General features: G+C 40.7%; 1 protein-coding gene across 1 annotated transcript in view; it reads right to left on the bottom strand.

Moving 5' to 3' along the window:
* The window catches only part of LOC123510008 (laminin subunit alpha-1-like), a 147,791-nt gene that overhangs the window by 69,892 nt on the left and 57,899 nt on the right, over positions 1-20,000 (bottom strand). The window contains 18 exon segments of the mRNA XM_045264686.1: positions 1,644-1,712; positions 1,877-1,985; positions 2,806-2,926; positions 3,058-3,252; positions 6,538-6,752; positions 7,200-7,336; positions 8,128-8,213; positions 8,643-8,785; positions 9,505-9,609; positions 9,860-9,962; positions 10,342-10,496; positions 10,850-10,990; positions 12,442-12,558; positions 12,788-12,928; positions 15,002-15,098; positions 15,739-15,935; positions 18,218-18,338; positions 19,741-19,904. Coding sequence (XP_045120621.1) covers positions 1,644-1,712; positions 1,877-1,985; positions 2,806-2,926; positions 3,058-3,252; positions 6,538-6,752; positions 7,200-7,336; positions 8,128-8,213; positions 8,643-8,785; positions 9,505-9,609; positions 9,860-9,962; positions 10,342-10,496; positions 10,850-10,990; positions 12,442-12,558; positions 12,788-12,928; positions 15,002-15,098; positions 15,739-15,935; positions 18,218-18,338; positions 19,741-19,904 — 2,416 coding nt within the window.

Here is a 20,000-nt window from a genome sequence, read left to right as displayed (position 1 = left end):
TACTTTATCTTTGTCAACATAGAACGATCTGACAGTAAATTGAACAAGAAATCAGGTAAGTGTGTCCTCAAAAGCCATTATAACACTGATGCGTCTTCTTTTTCAAGCGACTCATATGAAACGAGCTTTTTATATATATCTCCTTGTAACCAACTGTTTGCTGTACGTTTCCTATTTAAACTGGAACACTGACTACCATTTGCTCTTAAATAAACCCAAACATGTCAAACGAGGGCCTTGATTCAGTACTAGAGCGTCTATTCCTATTTATTGCATCTATTGTTCCGCTTCTACTTAACCTTCGCATAAAAGCACATCTAAGCTATCTTTCCCCCCGTCAACATAGCTTTTAATGGAGCGATCTGACAGTAAATTGAACAAGAAATCAGGTAAGTGTGTCCTCAAAAGCTACTAAAACCGGTCTTAACTCTCAGCGTAGCAAAGACAGAACCGTCGTAACATTTTAACACGTAGAAAGCTTTCCTTCTCGCTGTCCCGCGCCACATTAAGCCTCATCTATAGTGTTATTACGTGTCATTGCCCTTTAAGGAACTGGGCAAAGACGGCATGAGAGAAAACGGTGGGGTGAGAAGAGTCCGAAAGGGTAACTCAAATATAAATGTCTTTTCCTTATCAACGTAGTACAAGAATGGAGCCAAAATAAACCCAAGATAACTTACCATAAACACTCGAGTCTGCTGCCACAATATAATGCAAAGGAGAATAAACCCAAATAGAGATCAAACTAATATGGAAGAGGAGGAGGAGGGTGAGATAAGGAAAAATATGGCGGGAGATATTTTAGGAAGGAGAAAATGAGATAACTTAACTTGGTCTTGTGGAGATAAAAGGGACGAAAAGAAGACAAGGGCAGGAGGAGATAGAGAGATAAGAGAACAGAGGAAGAAACTTGAAATACAACTGGCGGAGACACGAGTAATATGTAACACTGGAAACATGCAAGGCCTTGAGGAGGAGCTTATAAGGACAGTAATATAAGACGTAGGGTGGAGTACATGTGGGGAGGGAGGGATGCACAATGGCAGGGAGTGGCAGGGTGTGGCAGGGAGAAGAGGGACAAGGGCAGGGTGGTGGAGAGAGAAATGAGGCAAGGATGAGAGAAAAATGAGGGAAGAATGAGGGAAGTATGACAGAATGAAAGTAGGAAGAAGGAAAATGAGAATAGAATGAGTAGATGAGAATAGAATGATAATAGGATTACGATGGAATAAACATAGAATGAGATAAAGAGTAGGGAAGGTAAAGTGAGATAGAGAGGCACAATGTAAAGTAATTAGAAGAAGAGAACAGAAGTCAAGTGAGAAAGAGGTGTAGAATAAAGGAATGAGAGAAAAGAAGTAAAAAAAAAAAAAGTTGAGAAAGACTAAGGTACATGGTGAAGAACAGGAATTAATGAGATAGGAAGATAAAATAAGATACAATGCTACAAGATGAATAAATTACAAATAAATAGAAGTAAAATAGAGAAGAGATGTACGAGATGAAGGAATAAGATAATGAGTAGAATTAAGACAGGTACAAAAAAGGGGTACAAGGATGATTGGGTACTTGAGAGGTACAAGTTGAAGAAATGAGGGAAAAGGAGAAAAGGTACAACAAAAAGGGAATAATGAGGTACTTACGAGAGCATCCGGTGTCAAGAGAGCCATAGTGGTTCAGGAGGCACTGGGAGCAGGTCTTCCCAGTCACACCTGAAGAAAAAAAAAAAAATATATATATATATATATATATATATATATATATATATATATATATATATATATATATATATATATATATATATATGAAGGAGCATATAATAAAATCACAAAAGTCATAAAAATGATCAGCAATAAGGTAATGGTGATTAACTGACCTGGTTTACAAGGGCACTGGCCGGTGAAGGGGTCACAGATCTGGCTGGTGGATCCCTCAGGGTCACAATTGCACCTTGGACACCCCTCGGCCACTCCACCGTGACCTCTCTGTCAGCAAGGACAAAATACAGTTTTATCCACTCAATATCTGTCTTTGTTTGGAATACAATTTACTCCAACATCGTTACATAATTACTGAATTGCGCACCTTGGACACCCCTCGGCCACTCCACCGTGACCTCTCTGTCAGCAAGGACAAAATACAGTTTTATCCACTCAATATCTGTCGAATACAATTTACTCCAACATCGTTACACTGAATTGCGCACACACACACACACACACACACACACACTGCACCTTTCCTTATCTCCACTGCCTCCACAGTTCAATGAGTATTCCGATTACCTTCTCACTGCACCGCTTTTCTGTCTTTCTACTAATAATACTTTTTGATATGCACGAGAATTCTGTGAAATGATAAAGACTCGATTAGAGCTTGAAATATAAAAAGCCGTATATAGCTATCGGTACATTTTACCTCACCAGCTGGCCCTTATTTAGCTCTAAGACAGCACAAAACGCCACATGTTTACCAAATAGAGGCACGATAAATACTTCAAAAGGAGCAAAATATTGATAGAAACCCTGCTAACCTTGACTATCTGTTAACCGTTCAATATTTGCCTCACTTTCCGACTGTTTTCACTAGCGCAGGTAATAAAAAGAAATAACCTCAAAACTACCATCAACACCAATGAAAGCGAACACTACAGCCTGAGGAAGACGGCAGATTGTCAACATTGTTAAGTTTGTTTACTTATCGCGAACTTGAATTCATTAACACTGAATTGAGGACATCTCCGTTGAGAATTCCTAAGTCATCACTGTGAGGCACATGGCAATGTAGGAGCAACACAAGACTTACCTTGCAGCGGTCACACTGTCTCCCTGTGAAGAGGTTGCGGCACTTGCACTGTCCTGTTTGTGGGTCACAACTAGTTGAGAGGGAGCCTCGCTCATGGCACCCACAGGGATGGCACTGACCCCTGCAAGATAAGATGAAAAGATTTCTTAATGATAAACTAAAAATTAACGACAAGTATAATCAATCTTATTGTCACAACTCTAGATCAAATTCTAGCAAGTATATTATTCTAGAGCTCCACTGAGGGCTGACCTGCTAGCATCCCCATAGTAGTTCTCCTTGCAGCGCTCACAGTGCCAGCCAGCAGTGTTTCCAGTACACTTGAGGCACTGGCCCGTTTGGGAGTCACACGTGCCCTTCTCCCTCAAGTCAAGGTTTCCATTACACTCACACGGGCGGCAGTAGTTTCCCGGTAGGAAGGGATTACCAAAGTATCCCTCAGCACACCTGGGAGAATGAGACGTAACGTGAAACCATTCTCAGGAAAGCATTTTGTATTTACTATATAAACTCTTGCAAACACTACGAATAATGGAATAATGGAGGAAAAGAATAAAATTATTTGAGCTACATCTCAGATTCATTCACTGTGCAAGCTCTGGTCTGGCACACACACACACACACACACACACACACACACACACACACACACACACACACACACACACACACAATAAATCATGGTACATTTGGACGAAGAGAGCAAGTGAAGGTAACTGGGAGGTTCCCGCCAATGTGACGTCACGGCCTGGCTCGTTGGGCTGATGACGTCACGGCCTTGGCTGGCCTGGCCTGGCGGACTTACATACGTAACGGAATTTTGAAAATGACCTCTCGAAAAAAAGCCGCCAAACCAGAATACTTTACTTATTCCGACTTGGCATATAATTTAACTAACACCAAATATATAAAGAGATTCCAAAATCCAGTAATATTTAAAAAAAAAAAATTAAAAATTATAAATAAAATGTTGGATCCATGACCCCCCCTAAGAATTTGAAACGTCTGCCCATTCTCACTTCAAAGGAACGGAACACATTTAAAAAAAAAAACGAACAGTCTTTTCCTACACTTTAGAGTGAGTTAGAGCCAAAATAAATCATTCACAGGGGTACCAACAAAACTATTATTGGAACATTAACACCATTAGAAAACAATTCTACTCTCCACTAATAACACTGACCAGAAAGGCGAAACAGTTCAAAGCATATGAACTATTTTTTGAAAACAATAACAACTTGATACTGGCTCAAACAAAAAATTTTCCAAGACGTTCCTGAAAATTTGGCGCCAAAAGTCACCCTTCTTAAACACAGAAACAACGCCCTCAACAACATGTTACACCACACACACGCACGATAAACACTTAAAACACTACGAAATACTTGTAGAAAGCATCAAATCTTACTACTGAGCCCAAATAAACTGTCCAGGAATTAATGAAAATAATCCCGGGTTCTGGGGAGGCTGAGCCGCTGGCGTAGGCATATCCAAGATGGCGGCCGTGGATGGATCGAGCCTCCTCCTCCCCTTGTACTAGGTCACTGGTTTAAGTGAAGTACTAATCTTAAAATCCCGTGACAATTCAACTAGAGGCTTTTAAACACAGTATTACCTGCTAACCCGCCCACCTGCCGTCACGAGAGTCAGAGAAACTGAGGGCAGGTGAGTGTGGTTTGAGAGTCGAGCCTGAGTAAACTGGGGTAGGCCCCAGTAGCAGCAGTTGCCACTTGCCATATCAACTACCTTATTATTTGAAAAGTCTGCCATCAGAGTGAGTGATACTGACTCTACTGCCTAGCTATAGGTAGTACAACTTATCCTGTCCTTATATTCGTAGTAACAGTAATGATATCGCATAAGTAATTATAAAGTCATGCGTATTCTGCTGGTTTATCACTATTGCGCCTTCACAATCACGTAGATGACAGTCTGATCGTAAATGTTTGAACCAGGCTATGGCTTGTTACTATACCCTTGTTTCTTCTTAATGCAACAACCACCAAGCAAACATAACCAATGTGTTTGCCCATCTCTTTGTTTCTATAAAAAAAAAAATCGTCCCAATAGGATTACTTATTCACCAGCCGCCATCAAAAGGCCTCTGGAAGACTAGCTATTCATTTCCAAATATAAGAAATTGCAAAGAACAAGTGGTTGTGTAATATTTAACTAGGCGTCAGAACAGCACACCGTTTACTTTAGCATCCCTTCGGTTCTGCCATATGCAATAATTAACAGCACTATATTACAAGCAATATATAGAGTGTCTTAAGGATTTACAAGATGTAGGTAGGTGGGATGAAGGTTTGGCGAATATGGTGTGTGTGTGTGTGTGTGTGTGTGTGTGTGTGTGTGTGTGTGTGTGTGTGTGTGTGTGTGTGTGTGTGTGTGTGTGTCACCTACACCAACATCACCACCATTATCTAATACAGTATATATTATTATTATTACTACCACTACTACTACATACTATTACCACCACCACTACCACTATTACTACCCTCCATGGTGGTTGTATGTGCTATGTTTTGAGAACTAAGTTTGCTACAACTATATATATATATATATATATATATATATATATATATATATATATATATATATATATATATATAAATAATATTTTTTGATTTAATATAGGCCTAATTATCAGTACCAACCACAGGCTTAAAAATGTAAAAACTAAAAGTGACAATTATGAGGACCAAAAGTGTTGTAAAAAAAAAAAAGGCTGCCCAGGCAGAACTGCCCCTCCACCCCCTTTAGCTACGTCACTGATGTGGAGTAGGTGGAACCAGGGTGGGGAAGTCCATTCTTTGCACAAAATGTGACTAATGGATATATAAAAGATGTTAGGGACCCAAAGAAACCTGAATGGAATGATATACTTCTGCTGTCCAGTATGTGTAACAAGAAATAGAGGAGGGATCAGTCAACAGAAGTGTAACAGAAGGAAAGTTTTGTTATCTTGGTGACACATTAATTAGACAGCAAAGTTAAAGTGAGGAAATCAGTAAAAACACCAGTGACAACATGGAAGTAGAGATAGTGAGAGAGCTGACAAAAGTACTCTAATGAAAAACATGAAGAGTATTTGAAGCATGTCTAAGATCAACATTACTATATGATTCAGATGTGGTCACTAATGAAGTCCAAAAGTGTGTTGTTAGCTGAAACTGGAATATTTGCTTGGGATTGCAGGACGAGGTAGGGTGTCCAGTGCAGAGATGACAAAAAGGTGTAGATTGATGATGATGAGTACAGTACTGAGATTAAAGAGAACAGGATGCTTTAGGACAAAATGAGAGAAGAATGTGTGGTGAGAAATTATGAAGATTATTTGTAGCTTAATAGACCGGTTTATTGGAATGTGTAAAAGGTCAAGCAGAAATGGGTGATGACACTGAGACAATTGATAAACACTGGATAAAGACAGTTAGAGACAAATCATCAACCAAAAAAACTTGACATTAACCCCTTCAATAGTAGGACACATTTCTATCTTGATATTTGTGTACGATTATACCATTTTATTGACATTAGGAAGGGTCTATGGATGTCACAAGTTTAATGGACACAGTCTTCACTATTTCAATCCCCCACATGAGTTTCTGAAGCTTTATAAAGTCACCAAACAGTAATCAGAATGAATATGAAAATGCATCATGGCACTGAAGGGTTTAACTGAAATGTGGTAACCTAATACAACAAACCACATCACTCACTCACCTCTCACACTTAGGGCCCACATAGCCTGCCGGGCACTTGCACTTGTATCCACCAAGATCGAGGTCAGGCACACATCTTGGAGTGAAATGGTTGGATCCCAGGGGCAGGGGGCACTCACAGGCCTGGCAAGCATCAGGAGTGCCCAAGGAAGGGTCTCCAAAGAAACCTGCAGCACAGCGTTCACAGCGCGGACCGACTGTGTTGTGCTGACACTCCTGATGGGGAAGAGTATCTATGAATCCTTTCTAATATTCCTTAACCTACCCATAGTAATTATTAAGTAGGAGCAATATGTATGAATTATTGATAAATTAATGAATAGGGATATGGTTTAGGCAAGGATATTGGCACATGTAAGATTGCTGGCCTCTCGCAGCTTCCCTCATTTTATGTTCTTGTGGTTCAATTTAGGAGTGAGTGGGTGGATATTCTTTGAAAACTGACCCTAAATACAATTTTCTCAAAGTATTCTAACTCAATGCATTTCACATTACCTTCTCATTAATGTTCTCAAAAAAATTCTATAAGAAACACACTTTTGTATAATTGGGACAGATTTGAGCTTCAAGAAATAAAAAAAATAGAAAATTAAATGATAATTTTATGATCAAGGATAAAGCTCACCAGAACAGCAAAGGCTAAGAGAACCAATGACCACCTACCCCACAGGCACCAGTATAGGGGTCACAGGAGTCCACATGGCCATTGCAGTCACACTTGCGGCACTCTCCCCCAAAGATGGTGTTGTTGACACGCCTGTAGCCCGGCTCACAGCTCTCACATGACAGTCCAGTGTAGCCTGGCAAGGGAACAAGGGAACTCAACTAAGAATGCATAATGAGCGCAGATCGGCAAGTCCTGTCAGCTGCGTGCATCAACCATAATGTGTACATGGGTCCACACTTTTATCATTGAAAGAGAGAGAGAGAGAGAGAGAGAGAGAGAGAGAGAGAGAGAGAGAGAGAGAGAGAGAGAGAGAGAGAGAGAGAGAGAGAGAGAGAGAGAGAGAGAGAGAGAGAGAGAGAGAGAGAGAGAGAGAGAGAGAGAGAGAGAGAGAGAGAGAGAGAGAGAGAGAACAGGGAGACAGGAGAGATAAGAAAGGAATGAGAAGTGAGGAAGAGGGACAGGAAGGAGGATGATGTGGAGTGGAAGACAGGGAAGCCTAAGCAGCTATAGCAAAGTAACAGCTGTCATGATTAAAGGATATACTGCATGTCTTTCTTTTTAATGCAAGAGGGAAGACTGCCAAAGGCAACAAAATATCAGAAGAAAAAAGGCCCACTGGAACTGCACTTTCCCTAAAAGATCTGAAAGAGTCAGCCAAAAGCCAGGGACAAATGTCTTGACACCTCTCTCTTAAAAGAAGTCAAGTCGCTTTTTGGAAATCTAAATAGGAGAACTGCTTCATCAAAAATAACTATTACCTACATACATACCCACAGTCTACATCATAGCAGCTAAAGAATATTACCATTGGCCACATTAGACAAGAAAATCAGTATGAATTCTTCTCATAGCCTCAAGAAGTGACTCAAACATGACAGCAAATGAGAGGGAGGTAAGTGAAGTGTACCCCCTTTCATTTCTCACCAGGTGGACAGCTGCAGCGCTCCACTGCCCCGGTGACCAGTGTTGCTCGGCCCTCCGCTCCATACTCCAGGATCACGTCATGGAGTCTGGGCACGGTTCACTGGTATTAGGACTCTTACTGATTGGCTCATTAATTTACTGACTGACATAATTGTGCTATGACTATCAAGACATATCATATTGCTTTCTTCCAAAGATGTAACAATTATATTTCACAGATGGCAAAAACTGTTTCTCCCAATCTACTTTTGTTATGTCACATATTTGTGTTGCCCAATATCTATGTAATTCTGTACTCCTGTCTCTATAACTATAAAATATACACTTTAATTTTACAATTAATAATTACATGAAAAGACAATAAATCTTAGCTTATTCCTTTCATCAATACCAAGTACTTTTATTTCACACTGCTATTATCAAACACTAAATTACTATATAATGTAATGATGCAATTAAACCACAACAAAATGCCTTTATATAACTCCTATGGTGTTATGTTGGCTAGTACTCACATTCCTTCAATCTGGACTGTGTGGTATCTTGCCCTGATCATGAGTGACTCAAAGGAACTCAGGATCTCCATCATCTCCCTGCGAGTCACTGCCCTGCCCTTGTACTCCCTGCTCCTGGTGTTTGGCCCAATGTCAGACAGATCCTGCAGGAGTAGTAAAGGAATCAACACCTACACACCACACATCCTTAAGGGGGTGGCTGTGATAACTGTAAAAATGTTCCTCAGGTGAGTAGCATCAGAAAAGGATTTGATTCATACATGTTTCAGTGGTGAGAACAAGGCAGGAAATTATATGTACTTAAAAGGCAATTGGATTTATAAATGCTGGAGTAGTAATAATAGAGATAGTAATGAGAGTGATTAAAAAACCTCAAAGTTACTATAGCCTTATTATGCTTTGCTATACAGTACAAGGTTACAATTCAAAGATGATTTCAGGATAATAAAGGTGAATGGGTTTGCTTGGTGATGGATGTCTGGTTCTGGTAAGACTACAAAACCAGCCACATTAATTTTTGGCAGCAGTATTTGACGTTCATAATTGATGTACTTTCCTCTGCACTGAACACAAAAGTAGTATTGTGCCAGATAATATTTCAGTTAATATCTGTCCACTAACTAAGGTGTGACTTTGATTTGTCTCTGCTGAGGTGTTTTTTCATACCACGAAGTCTTTCAAGTCCACTTTTGAACAACACAATTTCTATTAAAGTGGAAAGGAGACCAAAGTGTGTGGTGGAGTACATGGGAGAGATGATCAACAGGAGAGGTCATAACCTTAAAAAATGAGACTTGTGAGTTACCCAGTGATGAATTAAAGCATTGATGATACAATTTTGTCATTTTCAAGCATTTCTCACCTTTGGAAAGTGGAACCAGCCATGTTCATAGAGAGGAATCTCCAGCGTGACAGACTTGCCTCTCTTGTAGGTGTTGTCTCCATAAGCAATGCGGTACCCAGCTCCCTGGAAGTCAATTCACAGTTATCAGCTGTGTGTGTCATGCTGGAGCTGCCATGATGTGGAAGGCACAGAGAAAACCACCAAGAGAAGTTGCTTGTACTTGTCTTTAAAATGAATATAAATGATATAGAAGAGAAACCCCAATAAATAATATTTCATTAAACAAAATAGTATGGAAAAGGAATCAACAGTAGCAATATAAAGAAAGTTTTGTACATAAATAATTGTTCCATGATTATCCCTCTCTGCCCACCTCAATAATGACATCAGGGCAGCGGGTGGGCTGGCCCGAGGTGTCTCCACGAAGCTTGACCCATGCCACCTTGACCTTCAGAGTCTGGCCGTAGGAGGTCATTCTAGGTGAGAGACCAAATGTATCATTTTGATGCTGGCAAAACAGGAGTTTCTCATATTGATGGCAGAAACATGAAAGTAACAACAGTATTTAAGTCAACAGCAACAACTGCAAAATAATCTATAAGCAAATATGTCTGTAATACCAGGAAAATACTGTTGATTTCAACAAATTAAATATACATATACACAAACAAATAAAACATTCTGAAAAGATAAAACAATCAGAAACAGGAAGCAAAATTCTCATTTAAAAGAGATTAGCAGTGATACATAATACAGTGACCAGCTTGAGAACATACTGTAGGCTACCTCAGTCAACCTGGCAGCCTGAGAGTAGCTCACTCCTCAGCCAGCCACAGTCAGTGAGGCAGCACTCACCTGGAGCCGAGGTACTGCTGTGGTGCCAACCAGTAGTAGGAGTAGAAGCGAGACATTTCATCATGGGCAATCCTAACATCTGTCTGCTCGTGCACAGCAGCAACCACGCGCCGCCGCAGCAGATCTGTCACGTGCCAGTCAGCACGCTCCAGCACCTGAGGAAGAATACGTGCTGAGTTTCAGTCTTTGCAAGGTGTAGTAGGTAACCACATAGATTTGGTGGGAAATGTGGCTTAGAATTTTATGAAACATCAGTATTTTATAAAATTCAATTAGGCATTCACATGAGTGTCAAATCCTTAGTGATGTGGAAACTATCAAATCTGAACTGATTATGGTATTCAAGATTTTGTTGACTAGTATATAACAAAAGAAAATGTTCATTAGCTTTATTCATGGATACCCAAGACAAAAAGTATACTGAATCAAAACTATGATAAAAAGTATAGCCAATCATATAATAATAAAAAAAAAAAATCACAAGGGAAGAGTGTATCAGTCCACCTACAGTGTACACCGCCAGCTTGGCCGCCTCACACACGGTGGTGGCACCATTGCAGTAGCAGGGAGTGCAGCCCATCGGGTTACGGGCGTCCAGGTGGAAGTGGCCCGGCGCACAGGTGTCACACCGCGGCCCAACCACGTTGTCCTGCACAACACCACCGCAAATGTTAGAATATATACTGTAATGTGTATGTATTAAATTTTATTGTATCAGTTTTATTACCTTAAAAGTGCCAATGGTTTTACTTTAGTTGAGTTGTGTTGGGTTTTCCTTTTTACTTTGTTAGGTTACAATGATTTACTTAAATTGATTTAATGAATTCATTCAGTTGGGTTTGTTTTAATCAGCTATTGTGTTATGTTGTGATGCTTACAGCGTATATTTTATTTAAGGAACGTACCGGTTACTATTATAATTGTGTTGGACCAATCCCTACTTTGTGTTCCCTGTAAAGGTTACTGTACAATTTATGTGGTCAATACTAAACTAACTAACTAACTATATATATATATATATATATATATATATATATATATATATATATATATATATATATATATATATATATATATATATATATATATATATATATATATATATATATATATATATATTATCTCGTTGGCAGCATTACAATAAATTTTCCAATGCATACATTATGAGGATGATAATATTCAGAATGAAAGCGAGACGAGCGAAACTTGCCAGTTATTAATAGATTAGTTTGATATACTGTAGAGTAGTAGCCAATCCCGCCGGTTCGTAAGTATCTTAAGTACGTCTCCCTATAAGACATACATATTTTTACCTAACTACCACAAAGATGAGAAAATATCTTATACATTTCCCCAATTCCCTCGCATCGAAACGGCACATAGTTTATCACTGCCCTGGCAATAACAAGGAAATCCACGACACCTACCCCATGCTGACAGCCCACCACCATGTCCAGCAGCCCAACATACCGCTGCCATCACCACTTGTCTTTTGACTCACCTCTATTGGTCGCAGATAACTTTATCCACATCTGAACACTAATAAAAGAATGTCTAGAGCCATACAACACCAGACAAAACCAAAACATTTTTCTCTACCTGGTCTGTCTGCCTGGTGTCCTCTTCTGTGTGGAAGTTTGAGAGTTCAGTGAACGGGACGAGAGAGAACTCTTGAACCTTCGAGTGTTTGGTTCACCCTCGCTTTGTTACACATTGAAAACTCTGAGAGCCGCGCTTCGTTAATACTCGTGTTATATATTTTTTCCACGTAACAAGTGCTATAAAGTATATGGATTGTAATGGTGTGAGCAAAACAGACATGTAAAGAAAAGTGCTTAAAAATTGTCTCTTTTGTGATCACGTTGATGAAGCTTGACGCGTGTGGTGACGCTGCTCACGCATGCAAACATTCCTTTTTTTGTTTTGTTTTTTGACAGTGAAGAAAAATCCTTTCGAGTAAAAATACATGTTCCATTCCATGCTTCGAATTATTTTTCGCGAATTTATGACAATGCACGAGAGAAAAATATTTAAAAAGTCAAATGTTTCATACTCACTCCCCACAATCTCTCTCTCTCTCTCTCTCTCCCTCTCTCTCACCTTACACTCGCAGTCCCCCTCACACTCGTCGCCCTTTGAGCCAGCACGGTCACAGGGGCACGGCTCACAGGCTGGGAAGCGGCGGTAGCCCTTCTCACACCGGTCACAGCGCGGCCCCTGCAAACAGACAGACACACAGAGAGATAAATAAATAGGTAGGCAGATAGACAGATGGATAGACAGACAAACAAAGAGACAGACGAAAAAGTATGTAGGTAGAGTTGATAACTAGATATAGATAGATAGATACCTACATAGATACATAGACAGATTGACAGATACATAGATAAATAGACAGACTGACAGAAAGGACAGAATGATAAATAGCTAGACAGTATTTACTCACATGGAATCCTTGTTTACAGATGCAGGCGCCGGGAAAGAGGCCGAGGTTGATCTGCTTGTCGTCCCGCACACACTCCGTGGTGGTGCCAGGACCCGGACAGGAACAGGGTTGGCAGGGGCGCGCAGCATCAGGAGCCACACCCTGTCAGGTACGCGTGAGACAAGGCGGACATGATTTCTTTGAGTGTGGTGTGGTGGAGTGAGTCTAATAAAGGTGAGGATAATCTATGCTGAGGATGTAAGTGCCATGTAAACATAAAGACAAGGTAGAAAACATTAGATTACTTTTGTATGTCGGTAGGAAAGACGAACAGATGATAAGTATGATGGAGGTTCTTACTCAGCTAGTCATCTCATCTTAGGTTATTGTTTTGAGATACTTTACACTCACGGATCTACCCTCAAAGGCAACACGTGAGTAATTTTTCATGGGGATTTTCTTCTCTCACTGATGAAGCAAGGGATTTGTCATATTGTAACTTAACCTCTTCAGTACTGGGACGCGTTTTTACTGTGAGTTTTGTGTATAATTTGATGATTTTATTGACATTAGGAAGGGTCTATGGAGGTCAGAAGAGTAATAGCCAGAATCTTCACAATTTTTATGCCCACAAGTTTCTGAAGCTGTGTAAGATCCCCAAATAGTAGCCAGAATGAATACAGAAACGTATCATGGTACTGAAAAGATTAATCAGGAAAAAAAACACGCTCGAAAACAGAAAATAAATAGAAAGATTAATTAATACATACAAAATTTCTATTACAGGCTGTTGTAATAGTAATGGGGCGCCGAAATTATTCATAATGCAATCAAAACTTTCTCCTTGTTTACTCTCTCCGTGTTTGTGGTGACGTACTGTAGCCATGATGTGTACTAGCTGTATATGTCCCCACTCCACTTCTCATTTAAGTAATATTTCTCCCACCTTTACATTTCTCATTAAGTAACATTTTTCTTAAGACACGGTGGTTCATTAAGTCAAAGGTCACTTAGCTAATACATAGTTAGTATTCCGTAGAACTTCCTCAAGTGAGTGTTTTCCCATTAAGGTATTTACGTTTCCTCTGACGCTAATTCCAACACGCTTTCCAATTAACGTACGCTTAACCTCTTCACTACCATGACACGTTTTCATATTTTTTTCTGCTTACTATTTTACGATTTTAAACAGCTTCAGAAACTTATGTGGTGATTAAAATAGTGGAGACTGTGGCCATTAATCGTCTGTCCTCCATAAACCCTTCATAATGAAAATAGAATCGTCAAAGCGTATCCAAAACCCACGGTAAAAATGCGTTCCAGTAATGAACGGGTTAAGCTGCACGTTCCCTCTCAGTTGACACAGAATTCTCAAGAAGGAGGCTTGGAATTGATTCTCGGGAGCGGAGAGCTAAATGAATCAACCTCGTAATTGATGTGGTTGCCCTGTTAACCAGCAGCAGACAGGATAAAAAGCGGAGAGGAGGTGGTTTTGTTGTGGCGGTGTGTGTGTGTGTGTGTGTGTGTGTGTGTGTGTGTGTGTGTGTGTGTGTGTGTGTGTGTAATTCACCACGGTCGTCTGCTGGTCACCTAGCCAGTCTTCCCCATTATGGAGCAAGCTCAGAGCTCATAGACCGATCTTCGGGTAGGACTGAGACCACAACACACTCCACACACCGGGAAAGCAAGGCCACAATCCCTCGAGTTACATCCCGTACCTATTTACTGCTAGGTGAACACACCCCACACATTAAGAGGCATGCCCATTTGCCTCGCCGCCTCCGGAATTCGAACCCGGACCCTCTCGAGTGTGAGTCGAACGTGCTAACCACTACACTACGCGGTGTGTGTGTGTGTGTGTGTGTGGGTGGGTGGGTGGTCTCGGTTCTACAAATGCATTCTAAAAGCTCTGTAGTTCCGCTCCTTCCTCTGGGGAACTGAATGTCACGAAGCCCGACAAATGTGCAGGCGAACAGAGACGGACACACACACACACACACACACACACACACACACACACACACACACACACACACACGGTAACATTAGTAATATCATGACAAAATTACATGCATAGATTACACAAAAATACGTTAAAAGACTGTTGAAATTTATCCGCATAAAGCCAAAAAAAAAAAAAAAAAAAAATGACACACTTTAAGCACACACACACACACACACACACACACACACACACACACACACACACACACACACACACACACACACACGAACCTGAGGTCTGAAGAAGCCTGCTGCACATTTCTCACAATTATATCCTTCAGTGTTGTCGCGGCAGCCCACACACACGCCGCCGCCTTCGTACTCCCCCCTGCAGGAGCGATAGCGTTAATTAAAAAGACAATACCGAAGAAAAGAATTAGAGGAGTGAAAAGAGAATATAAAGGAAATGTGCACAAAAAACAAGCTGAAAAATATAAATGCGTCCATGAAAAATAAAACTTCAATGAAAAATATTTGAAAATACACGTTGAGTTCCAGAAAGGAAATTAAAAAGAAAGGATGAAACTGACGGGAAAAAAAGGATAAAGGCAAAAGTTAAAAGAAACAAAAGTAAGAGGAAAACGAGAATAACACTAAAAAAGAGAATAAGAATAAAAAGAGAATAAAACTACTGTAAAATGTAGAGAGAGCATTATAACAAAAAAGAAAAACAAAACAAAATACATATTACACCATATGTACATTGAATATATTGAGAGAGAGAGAGAGAGAGAGAGAGAGAGAGAGAGAGAGAGAGAGAGAGAGAGAGAGAGAGAGAAATAACCTGCTAAATATCGAGACAAAAAAAAAAAGACAAAAGATTAAAAAGATCAGAAAAAAATCAGCAAGAACTAAAAAAAAAAAAAAAAAACTAGCAAATAACATACTAAGGAAAAAACTAAGAAAAAAAAACGAAAAGAAAAAAGAAAACGGAGATAAAGAAGACGGTGAACTATGCAATATGACACCTGATATTGAGAGAGAGTCGCTTCTTGGCCACCTCGGCGTCGTAAGTGCAAGCGTTGGCGTGGCCGTAACACTGACACTGCTCACATGCCCCGCCGTCACTGAAGTTCCCGGCTCGCCACGGCTGCTGGTTGTACAGAGGGCAGCACGAGTCGCATTTGTCCCCGCAGGTGTTGTGGACGCATGAACACCGGGCCGCCTGTAAAAGAGGATTGAGGCTAATGCAGAAACCATCCAGTACATTTATTTTAGTCTTTCTATTTGATCTTCTTTTCTTTCAGTATAGTATTTTTATGGTCATGATGCGTAATGTCATAGAAGTGAGTCTTATGCAGGCGAGACAAAAGACAACAGGTAAAAAGTGAAGGACAGTTTGATTGATAGACGTAAAGTATGCAAGGATATGAAAAATTGGTCATAATTACACAAAGTTGGGTGATAAAAGCCAGTCTGTGTTGGTGAGGAGTGAGGAGTAACAACAGGAAGAGAAGAGAACATTTTAACCCGTTCATTACTGAGGCACATTTTTACCTTGAGGTTTGTGTACGATTAGACCATTTTATTGACATTAAGAAGGGTGTATGGAGGCCAGAAGATTAATGGCTGGAGCCTTTACTATTCAACCCTTAAATAAGTTTGTGAAGTTGTGTAAGATCACCAAATAGTCACCAGAATGAATATGGAAACGCGTCATAATACTGAGGGGATAAAGCTTTGAGAATATAAGAAATACAAAGTTGTAAGGTCATAACAAGTACAGTTTTTTCCTGTAATAGAAACACTAATTGAGTATGAAAAGTGAGTGAGTCTGCTTAAGCCTTAGGTGATACGTGGCAGTGAGTGAAGGCAAGAACGGCTGGAATTACTGCAACATGTGGGATAGAACACATGAAAACTATCCTGAACAAAGGCAAACCACTCGTGAAAATAAAGAGAGGGTGGGAGTTAATTATACAATGCATTCAACATAACTATTTCTGTGCAGGTGAAACAGGCGGGAACAGGTAAAAATACAGAAAGCCTGAGTGCTGACCATATGGTAAAGAGAAAAATGAGAAAATTCCTGAGCGGGGAGGAAAAAAATATACCAGGAGTGTAGAGGTGGCGAGGCGCAAGTGATGAGATATGAGAGAGAGAGAGAGAGAGAGAGAGAGAGAGAGAGAGAGAGAGAGAGAGAGAGAGAGAGAGAGAGAGAGATAAGCACTGGCGGTGAGTATTGTGAAGTAATGGAGCTGCATGTTTTGTGGAATGCGAAATGTGAGTGAGTCAGGGTGGCGTGAACTACAATGGTGAAATGCCGATTTGCGTGAAATAAGCACAAGTGAGGTGAGGGAAGCATAAGGGAAAATAAAAAAAGAACTGACCGCAACCAGGCAAGAGCTACGGGGGAGAGGGAAAGCGGCGGTGAAATGAGGATAGAAAATGGTTATAAAAAGTGAGAAACAAAGGTAGAAACAGGAAGGGTGTGAAGCGCGTGGAGGTATTAACTCTATAGCTAGGCGGGTGCACTCAAAGGCAGGGAACAAACATAAAGAGAAAACACTGGAGGCGCTGATGAGGAAGTGCGTTAAATGTTGAAGTTTGAGGCCCAGTATGAAATGTAAGGGAGCCAGACAGAGATATGAGGCGAGGAAAGAAGTTGACGGCTGTATGAGACATGAAAACCAAAATTGGAATAAAAGGAAGGAATTTACTGGAGTAGCCATAGATTGTTGAAGAGCTGGCTGAAAGAGATGAAAGAAGTAAGCTGAAGAAGTGTTTATCCCGCATACAAAGCTGATGAGGTACAGAAAACCAGAGTTGGAATAAAAAGGAAGAATTTACTGGAGTAGCCATAGATTGTTGAGGAGCCGAGAGAGATGAAAGAAGTAGACTGTAGAAGTGTTTGTCCCGCATAGGAGACTAATGAGGTACAACAGATAAACAAGAGGAAATATGAATATCGTGAGATGTTCAAATAAGAGATCATTCCACGCTGGCAACCTAGATAAAGAAAACACATTGAAGGAACTGATGAGCAAATAGGTCAAACATTGAGAAACAGTATGATATGAGAACAAGATAGAGACGTGGGATGAATAAAGCCTTACTGGAATATTGCAATTGATGGGTAGACAAATGAAAGACAGCAAGGGAAGTGTTTTGGTGTAAGGTAGACACAGAGTGATGAGATATGACAATAAGTAAACAAGTATAGATATGAAGTGATGTGAAAAGAACAATTTAAGAGCGATCCTTGCAGTGAGTCAGGCACAAACAACTGCATTAAAAAAGAGATAAAAGATACGTTCATTTGTCACATTAATTACGAACGGTGATTAAAAAATGTGGCTTAATTACAGAAAATCTTGGCGAATCAGACACAAACAAGGCTGGGCGTGTGAGAAGACGACGAAAATATAGTTAAAACTGGACAATCTGGCGAAGTAGACTCACAAAAGTGGATAGAAAACGAGAAGGATGTGTCTGTTTGCTACTTACGCCGCGTGACAATAGGTAAGAAAGCCTTCTCACCTGGCTGTCCGTCTCACAGTCGTTGGCGTGACCATTACACACACACCTGCCTCCTATGCTGATGTCCTTGATGGAGTAGAAGTAACGCCTGTCCAGAGAGAGAGAGAGAGAGAGAGAGAGAGAGAGAGAGAGAGAGAGAGAGAGAGAGAGAGAGAGAGAGAGAGAGAGAGAGAGAGAGAGAGAGAGAGAGAGAGAGAGAGAGAGAGAGAGAGAGAGAGAGAGAGAGAGAGAGAGAGAGAGAGAGAGAGAGAGAGAGAGAGAGAGAGAGAGAGAGAGAGAGAGAGAGAGAGAGAGAGAGAGAGAGAAATTAACACGATAAATCAAATACAGTTTACCTTTGTCACAACATTTCTCCCTCACACACACACACACACACACACACACACACACACACACACACACGGAACGGGTGAATAATTTACGGTGGAATGAAGTCAAATTACAACACTGCTGGATTATTTATGCAAGCTGAGCAACACTCGTCCGGTTCTCAATAACAGGATAATGAGATTTGAGCTGTTGAAAAAATATATATATATATATAGTGAATGCTAATACACGATATACATACACATTTACGTACATGTTTTGAATAAATAAACCCATAAACATCTATCGAACATTACAGGTAGCATTATAGATACAAAAAATGACAGATTGTGGTGTTAAAGATCTTATAATAAAAAAGTAACAACAATTTAGCGATTAAATAACGAGGTACACATTCATTCCTGGGATTAATGGCGATATATTTTTTTTACTATTTATTTATTTATTTATTTGACTTCATGTGTATGTGATAGATGGTGACTAATTTTGATTTATAGTTTCTCTCTCTCTCTCTCTCTCTCTCTCTCTCTCTCTCTCTCTCTCTCACTCTCTCACACACACACACACACACACACACACACACACACACACACACACACACACACACACACACACACACACACACACACACACACACACACACACACACACACACACACACACACACACACACACACACACACACACACACACACACACACACACACACACACACACACACACACACACACACACACACACACACACACACACACACACACACACACACACACACACACACACACACACACACACACACTCGACTCACAATCGAGAGGCCCGGGTTCGAGTCCCGGTGCTGCGAGGCAAATGTGTGGCCCCTGTTCACCTAGCAGTAAATAGGTATGTAACTCGAGGGGGTTGTGGCCTCGCTTTCTCGGTGTGTGGAGTGTGTTGTGGTCTCAGTCCTACCCGAAGATCGGTCTATGAGCTCTGAGCTCGCTCCGTAATGGGAAAGACTGGCTGGGATGACCAGCAGACGACCGAGGTGAATCACACATACACACACACACACACACACACACACACACACACACACACACACACACACACACACACACACACACACACACACACACACACACACACACACACACACACACACACACACACACACACACTTGGTCACAGAGGCGTCAGACTGCGATGGGCGTCCCTGCAGATCCCCGTGCAGTGTTCGTATCTTCTGCAGCCTCAACCTCACGTATCGAGCTTCCGTGAACTCCCGCAGCGCCTCTGATGGGCCAGACGCTCCGGGCCGGCCGTTCACCAGGGAAGTGTGGATCTGTGGAGTAAAAGCGAGTGGTGAGATGAAGCATATTTCAAGCACTTTCCAGACACACCTCCGCTACATTCTAATTAAAAAGACAATGGTTTTTAT

This window comes from Portunus trituberculatus, chromosome 28, assembly GCF_017591435.1.
Source record: "Portunus trituberculatus isolate SZX2019 chromosome 28, ASM1759143v1, whole genome shotgun sequence".
Taxonomy (NCBI): Eukaryota; Metazoa; Arthropoda; class Malacostraca; order Decapoda; family Portunidae; genus Portunus; species Portunus trituberculatus.
The sequence above is the reverse complement of the archived record's forward strand: the minus strand, read 5'-3'. Positions and strand labels throughout refer to the sequence as shown.